The sequence below is a fragment of the Chiloscyllium plagiosum genome, chromosome 15 (genome assembly GCF_004010195.1).
Source record: "Chiloscyllium plagiosum isolate BGI_BamShark_2017 chromosome 15, ASM401019v2, whole genome shotgun sequence".
Classification (NCBI taxonomy): domain Eukaryota; kingdom Metazoa; phylum Chordata; class Chondrichthyes; order Orectolobiformes; family Hemiscylliidae; genus Chiloscyllium; species Chiloscyllium plagiosum.
Window position 1 is genome coordinate 67,470,292 of NC_057724.1, and position 8,849 is coordinate 67,479,140.

General features: G+C 42.8%; 1 protein-coding gene across 6 annotated transcripts in view; it reads right to left on the bottom strand.

The window, feature by feature from the left end:
- cd99l2 (CD99 molecule-like 2) overlaps window positions 1-7,467 on the bottom strand; it is a 167,862-nt gene extending 160,395 nt beyond the window's left edge. For 2 of the 6 annotated variants that reach the window (XM_043705126.1, XM_043705120.1), the window contains exon 1: window positions 7,140-7,465. In XM_043705126.1, the coding sequence (XP_043561061.1) occupies window positions 7,140-7,200 (61 nt within the window). In that variant the 5' untranslated portion in view covers window positions 7,201-7,465. Of the gene's footprint in view, window positions 1-7,139 lie in introns of all 6 variants that reach the window. The other 4 variants (XM_043705123.1, XM_043705124.1, XM_043705122.1 and 1 more) reach the window with 3 other exon arrangements.
- Window positions 7,468-8,849: the final 1,382 nt, after the last annotated feature.

Below are 8,849 nucleotides of genomic sequence, written 5' to 3' on the forward strand. Positions count from 1 at the left end.
ATATATATATATATATATATATATATACATATATTCACTGTGATTATAGCACTGAAGGAGATTATTTAGCCCATCACATGTATGCTAGCTCATTGCAGAGCAGCTACAGAGTTATACAGCACAGTAACAGACCCTTTGGTCCAACCTATTGGTGCTGACCAGATATCTTAAACTGATCTAGTCCCACGGGTGAGAGAGGAAAGATATAAAGGAGACCTACGGGTCAACTTTTTCACACAGAGGGTGGTACGTGTATGGAATGAGCTGCCAGTGGAAGTGGTAGGGGCTGGTACAATTGCAACACTTAAGAGGCATTTGGATGGGTATATGAATAGGACGGGTTTGGAGGGATATGGGCCGGGTGCTGGCAGGTGGGACTAGATTGGGTTGGAATATCTGATCAGCATAGATGGATTGGACCAAAGGGTTTGTTTCCATGCTGTACTCTCAATGACTCTATGACTCTATTTGGCCCACATTCATAAGACCATAAGACATAGGAGCAGAAATTAGACCATTCAGCCCATCGAGTCTGCTCTGCCATTCAATCATGACTGATAGGTTTCTCAACCCCATTCTCCCGCTTTCTCCCTGTAACTCTTGACCGCCTTGATACTCAAAAACCTACCTGTCTCGGGCTTAAATATACTCATTGACTGGCCTCCACAGCCTTCTGTGGCAATGAATTCATAGATTCACTCTCTGGCCTAAGAAGTTTCTACAAGGATGTTGCCAGATTGATGTGCAGCCTGCAGCAATTAAACTCTTCCTATCATGCTCCCTCATTATTTTATAAACCTCTGTAAGTTCATCCCTCAGCCTCTGATGCTCCAAGGAATATAGCCCCAGCCTACTTAGCCTCTCTCTATAGCTCAAACCCTCCAATTCTGGCAATGTCCTTGTAGATCTTTTCAGCACCCTTTCAAGTTCAACAACATCTTTCTATGGCAGCAAGACCTGAATTGAATGCAGTTTTCTAAACGTAGGCTCACTAAAAGTCCCACACAGTTGCAACATGACCTCCCAACCCCTACACCCAAAGCACAGACCAATGAAGGCAAGGGTCATTCCCATGTCCCTGCTCTAACCCCATAATCCTAACAATTTTGATGTTTTGCATCTAATTTTGTTTTGAAATTATTCAAAATTTAAATTATTCGTGATTCTCACAGACAACAAATTTCATCCCCTCGTCATGTAGAAAGAAAAAGTTCTTTCGAACATCCCTCCATATCTCTTGCCCAAAATCTTGTACCTGCATCACCTGCACTTGTACCATCCACAACCGGAACAGCTTTTCTTCGTCTGTCTTATCTAAACATGAGGTGGAGGAGCCGACATTGAACTGGGCTGGACAAAGTTAAAAATCACATAATACCAGGTTATAGTCCAATAGGTTTATTTGGAAGCACCAGCTTTCACAATGCTAGCACTAGCTTTCGAAAGGTACCTGATGAAGGTGCAGCGCTCCGAAAGCTAGTGCTTCCAAATAAACATGTTTGACCATAACCTGGTGTTGTGTGATTGTTAACTTTATCTAACATGTCATAACCTTCGAGTCGAGAGTGTGGTGCTGGAAAAGAATAGCAGGTCAAGCAGCATCCAAGGAGCAGAAGAATCAACGTTTCAGGCATAAGCCTTTCATCAAGAACCTCCTCCATGTCATAATCTTGTCCACATCTACCAAATCTTTCCCCTATATCCTTTGCTGCAAGGGAGCATTAAGTATAGGAGTTGGGAGGTCATGTTGTGGCTGTACAGGACATTGGTGAGACCACTTTTGGAATACTGCATATAATTCTGGTCTCCTTCCTATTGGAAGGATGTTGTGAAACTTGAAAGTGTTCAGAAAAGATTTACAAGGATATTGCCAGTGTTGGAGGATTTAAGCTATAGGGAGAGGCAGAATAGACTGTGGCTGTTTTCCCTGGAGCATCAGAGGCTGAGGGGTGACCTTGTAGAGGTTTATAAAATCATGAGGGTCATGGATAGGATGAATAGACAAGGTCTTTTCCCTAGGGTGGTGGAGTCCAGAACGAGAGGGCTTAGGTTCAGGATGAGATTGGAAAGATATAAAAGGAACCTAAGGGGCAACATTTTCACATAGAGGCTGGTGCGTGTATGGAATCAACTGCCAGACGTACAACTACAGCATTTAAAAGGCATCTGGATGGGTACATGAATAGGAAGAGTTTAGAGGGATATGGGCCAAGTGCTGGCAAATGGGACTAGATTAGGTTAGGATATCTGGTCAGCATGGACGAGTTTGACTGAAGGGTCTGTTTCCGTGCTGTACATCCCTATGACTCTATGACACCACTGTAATATCTTCAACATGATCAAAGTATGCATGCTTGAGGTATTATATATTCCATAGTGTGCCTAAAGTATTGCCATTTTTAATGTGTACGAGAGGCATGATAAAATGAACCAACCAAAATATGAATGTTGATGTTATACCAATCAATGTGTACAAATATATTTCTAGTACAGATGTCATTTCAATGTAACTTTGTAAAATTACAACTAAATTAAAAGGTACATCATAAGACAACTTCATTGATTCTACATTCATATTTCTGACTCAAAGCATTCTTTGTCCCTGCATTTAAAATGAAATAACATACAACAAAATTTTAATAACAGCTTCATCCATAAAGTATTTTGACCAGCAGTTGCAAAGAACATGAAGACATCACTTGGGTCCATTCCAGTGAAAATGCAATGCTTGTTCAACAGGTCCATCATATGCCATAATTAAATAATAATTGTTCTTTATCCAGGTGAATATACAAACTGCATGAATAGTGAGGACCACTGTACTAATATTAGATTATATTCTGCTGGCAATAGTAATTTTGAACATGAAAGTTAAATAGGGCTTTAGCAGAATCCTAGACTCAGAAAGCAAAACTTCCTCCAGCTTTATCTTCTTCTTTTTTGTTTTTAAAAATAATTTTATAAAGGGGTCCATATATGCTTACTGCCATTGTCTGCATAGCCCAGATGAGACTGCTCAAGATCAAATGTCAGATAACGCATCAGTGCTCAACTGATACAAAGTGTGGGGGCAAAATGCTGGTAACATTAGCCAGAACATGTTGTGCATGATAATTTATGTTGTGGGAGAACTATCTTCATTGTGGGAGGCTCTCAAGCACATGATGTGTCTGTGAAATGTATTTTTTTCATGCAAACAGATTTCTTACCCATAGCTTAAAATTCATCTGGCAAGCTTTACTCATATCTTGAATAAACAGCCTGGGGATTCCTTCAAGAGAATTTGGGTCAGTGGAAGAGAATATTAGACTTAAATTCCTCTATGAATTTATGATTCACTGCTATGTGGAATAATTTTCATAATAGCATTGCTCAGTTGTACATTCTTTGTAAAACAACAGAATATTTAATTCATTATGAACAAATGTTCAACATCTTATTTATTCATCTTTATGCCCTAAACACTTACACAATGTTGTCTTCCAAGATAATGTAAAATATTAAATTACTTTTGAGAATAAAACAGGTAAGTCTCCATGACTAGAGATCCGTCCATTTAAATACATCATAATTATAACATTTTTTCAGAATAGAAACAAGGAACAAGAGTTGGCCACTCAGCCCTTCAAGCTTAATCTACCATTCAATAGATCATGGTTGATCTGCCTTTAACCTTAATTGGAAATCAAGAATTTATCTGATTTGGAGGTGCAGGTATTGGACTGGGGTGTACAAAGTTAAAAATCACACAACACTATGTTATAGTCCAACAGGTTTATTTGGAAGCACTTACTTTCAGAGCACTGCTCCTTCACTAGATGGTAGGATTTATCTACCTGTCTTCAAAATATTTAAAGCACACTGCATCCACTACCTTTTCGAGGAAAGAATTCCAAAGACTTGCAACACTCAGAAAATGTTTCTCTCATCTCTGTCTTAAATGAGCGACACCTTATTTTTACGCTGTGATACTGAAACACAATTAGTACTCACGATCCTTGTTCTGTATTGGATGTACTTTGTTTTAATTATTACACAGTTGCTTCTGCCTATTTGAATGAGCACGTTACTCAAAGTGCTCCTCATTTTCATTGTCAAAGCAGTCTTTTTGACCGGTACAATCAAAGACAGTGCTTGACCTTGTGTGTCACCTCAGCACTAATTAAACCATGTTTATTTCAAGAAGTTCAAATATTCATTCAAAGACATTTGACTTGTGCACAAACTGTCTCAGTCACACAGCATAGAAGAGAACCTTTGGCCCATTGGGTCTGAACCAATCTACTATGCTAGTCCCACTTTCTAGCATTTAGCCCATAACTTTGAATGTTGTGACATTTCAAAAACTCACCCACGTACTTTTAAAAGGCTGCGAGGTTTCCTCCCTCTACTATCCGAGGAGAAAGTGAGGTCTGCAGATGCTGGAGATCAAAGTTGAAACTTTATTGCTGGAACAGCACAGCAGGTCAGGCAGCATCCAGGGAACAGGAGATTCGACGTTTCGGGCACAGGCCCTTCTTCAGGCCTTTCCTGAAGAAGGGCCTGTGCCCGAAACGTCGAATCTCCTGTTCCCTGGATGCTGCCTGACCTGCTGTGCTGTTCCAGCAATAAAGTTTCAACTCCCTCTACTATCCTCCAAGGCAGTGCATTCCAGATTCCCACAACCATTTGGGTGTGAAAAATAAGTTTGCCCCAAAGCCCCACTAAACCGTCTGCTCTTTACCTTATAATTATTCCCCCCTCGTTAGTGATCACCAGGGGGAACAGCTGCTTTGTACCCATCCTCTCCATGCAACTCGATAACCTTATATTCAATCAGGTCCTCTCTCAGACTTCTCTATTCTAAAGAAAACCTGTCCAGTCTCTCTTCATAGATAAAATCACATCCTTCCTGCAGTGCAGTGACCAGGACTGCAAACAGTAGCGCAGCTGTGGTCTAACCAGCATTTTGTACAGCTCCAACAGAACCTCCCTGTTCTTATAATTTCAGCCACAACTGATAAAGGCAAGTGTCCCAGGTCCCTTCTTAACCACCGTTTTAATCTCAACTGTTGCTTTTAGGGATCAGGCATCCCACTGTTCCTCTGAGCTTCCTCTCTTGATGGTAAATATGCTACCACCCTAAATATGACTTGCTTTCCTATGATAACTTTCACATCTGCAGTACTGTACATCCCAAAACACTTTTTAGCCAATGAAATACTTCCATCATCACCACTATAATGTAGAAAGCAAAACAGCAAATTAATGATAAACAGTAACATGAGGACGATTAGGTGATCTGTTTTCCTGATGTTGTTTAGGGGATCAACATTGGTCAGGATCTTGGCTCTTGGAAATGCAGCCACTGGATTTTTAATTCCAACTGAAAGACATTCATTTCACATCACATCTGAAAGACTGCACTTCTGACTGCACTACACTGCCTCAGTATTACACAGGAATGTCAGTCAGCCTTTTTAAATATAAAGTTAGCCCCCAGGATCCGATTAATTACTTTAGTGAGTTACCAACTGTACTTTGAGAAGCATAATTTTCAGTGTTTTATAAATGGAGACTTTGATTGGATTTAGATTAGATTACATTACATTACAGCGTGGAAACAGGCCCTTCGGCCCAACAAGTCCACACCGCCCCGCCGAAGCGCAACCCACCCATACCTCTACATTTACCCTTTACCTAACACTACGGGCAATTTAGAATGGCCAATTCACCTGACTTACACATCTTTGGACTGTGGGAGGAAACCAAAGCACCCGGAGGAAACCCACGCACACAGGGAGAACGTGCAAACTCCACACAGTCAGTTGCCTGAGGCGGGAATTGAACCCGGGTCTCAGGCGCTGTGAGGCAGCAGTGCTAACCACTGTGCCACCGTGCCACCCATGTAGTCAGCCTTGTACCTAAGTACAGTGAAAAGCTTTGTTCTGCAAGCAGCACGGGTAGATCATAGCAAACAAGGGCATACAGATCCTAGGGTGCTTAAACAAAAGAGAGGCATACAAGGTCATGGCTGTGCAGGAGAGACGCACAAAGCAAAATCAACATTATTTGAAGGTCAGAGGTCACATCAGGTTACAGTCCATTTATATGAAATGACAAGCTTTCAGAGAATGATTTCAAATAAACCTACTGGACCCTCTTCTGACCTTGTCCAACACCAGCATCCCCCCACATCAACATTATTTGAAGTTAGAGGGGTCCATTCAGCAGTCTGACAACAGCAGGGAAGAAGCTGTTCTTGAACCTGTTGGTGCGTGATATCAGTGAGGATTAAAAAAATTAGTTGAGGTAGCATGGAGCCCCTTCAGTGGAAGACAAACAGGAACTGATTCAGGCGTTACCATGAATTGCTCTTGAGACTATGTCGAAAACCGCAGTGAGCTGTGGGCGAATCGAGCCCAATTCAATGTGATCTAGGCCAGGCACATCCTCCTGTAGCTGCCATTTACCGAAAGAATTGTTTTTATTTTTTTTAAAAAAGTGCGAATTCAGGAAACCATTTACAGAGATAACGGGGGGGGGGGGGGAGAGGAATAGAATTTGTCCTGGAAAGAAGATTCTCTGCCGTGACTTTGCCTCCCCCCGCGGATGTCATACAGTTTTTGCACCGATATCCCATTCCCCCCACCCCCAAGAAGGACTGAAAAGCTGGCGTCCCACCACCCGGCCACCCTCCCACAAAAAAATCCAACAGCGGCAAAGGAGTGCAAAAACAACCCGAAATGTGGATCCGAAGGAGAACTATTCCGTGGTTCGGGCTCGAACCAAGCGCAGTGCGGCGCGACCTATCAATCCCACAGTCACTCTCTAAACAAACCCAGCACCACCCCCCTCCCCCCCCACCCCACCCCCAACAAACAATCAAACTCCAGCATTTCACTCCGACGTCGAGTTTATTTCTGTTTTCCGAGGCGAATTAGCCACCTCCGAAGCCGCCGGGGGTGTGGGGAGGGGGGGGAGGGTAATAAAACAGGGAGATAAAGACATCAAAGCAACCCCGGCCACTGCGTCAAGAAGGAAGCAACCCGTTACAATGTAACACGGAGATAGATACATCAGGATCCACCCGAGTTCAGGGAACAAGAGAAAACAGGAGGGGGGAAATACATTTCTATAGATAGATAGACACATCTTACCTTGTCCTGTCAACAGAGTAAAAGTGGCGCACAGCAGGATAACTCTCAGGGCGTTCGACATGCTCTGTGTTTTTAATTATATATGTCAAGACGTCAGAAGTGGTGCAGAGATTGGGTTTGGAGGGGTGAAGGGTGCAGTAAAATGTTTGAGATTGAAGATCTGGTTGTTGTTGGAGGAAGAGAAGGGGGTCTGGAAGTATCAGGTCGAAGATTTGGCCGGGTACACACACACCGCCTCCCACACACACCGCCTCCCAAACACGTCCTTTCCCTCTGCTCACTCCCAGGCTGTCTGACACAGTCAGTGACGCTCGGCGTCTGCACGCTGGATCAGCAAGGGAGAGTTGCAATTACTGCAGACAGACAGGCAGGCAGGGAAGCCTCAAATATTGACCAACAAACCTCAACTCCCCACCCGTCCCACCCCCATCCACAACAACATACCCACTCCAGCACTTGGAAGTGCAACTGTTCTGTTTTCAAACCATGCTGCACTCCCAAACTTAGATTAGATTACATTACAGTGTGGAAACAGCAATCCTGAATCCTTCATCCTGCATAGGTCTTTGTGCAAAATTCTGCAAAGATAAAACTGTCCTTGCTTATATTTCCCTAGCAAGTTGTTTAAAAACAGAAAGAAGGAACGTATCCTCGCTTAACGTCTGTCGCGACAAAACAGAAACTCTCCATGTAAGTTAGGGACCTCGAATAACTTTAATTTTCCGAAAGAAAAAATAATCTGGGAGAATTGAGGTTATAAATCATTATTTTTACAAGTATTCCTATAACGGTTTTCTTTAAACAATAGTCCACTAATACTGCAACTCAAAAATGATTAGTACACATAACCGGCCAAAAGCTGCTTTGACAAACGTCTGCCAGAGGGGATTGTAAAGATCTGTTCGCTGGAGAGAGACAATGTCGCTGTTGTCTGCATTATTTCCCACTGTTAGACACTGATCAAAAGCAATGTTAAGTCACCGTTGATACTTGCTGCAAAAAACATCACGAGTTTTAACTGTTGATATTGGGTTGCGGGGGACATTTAAAATCACACAACACCAGATTATAAAGCAACTGATTTTCGGAATCCAACAGCGAAGTTTATTTCCTCCTAATTAACCTACTCAGAGAGGTTCACCTCTGCAGCAGTGGGATCTGAACCCGGGTCTCCTGGCCTGGCGATAGGGACACTACCACTGCACCACAAGAACCCCAAATGAAGCGGTTTATACTGCAAGAACGCTGCCTTACCTCGACAAATACCTATCGCCTATTTTACCGTGTCGATCCAGTAGTGGCCCTCAGTTAATATTTTAATTCCTCATTGACTGGGGCTATATACTTCAGGATAATGTACACTGTAATCCTTCACAGATCGGCGTGCCATCTCAATCTCCTAAAAAAGCTCGATATAAAGGTGCCGGGTTTCGTCTCTCTTCCCCCGGAGGTTTCATTGCAGCAAACACTCGCACACAATTTTCACGATTGTGATTAAAACTGTCTTGGCTCATCTCACAACTGAAGCAAGCAGAGAGCGGAGGGAAAGTTTCTTCACAGGGAGAATATTCGCTGGTTTTACCTTACGGGAGCGACCTCTTCAAGGTTGCATTTGAGTTCTGAAGAAGTCACTAGACCCGAAACGTTAACTCAGCTTTCATTCCACAGATGCCGCCAGACCTGCTGAGCTTCTCCAGCGATTTCTGTTTT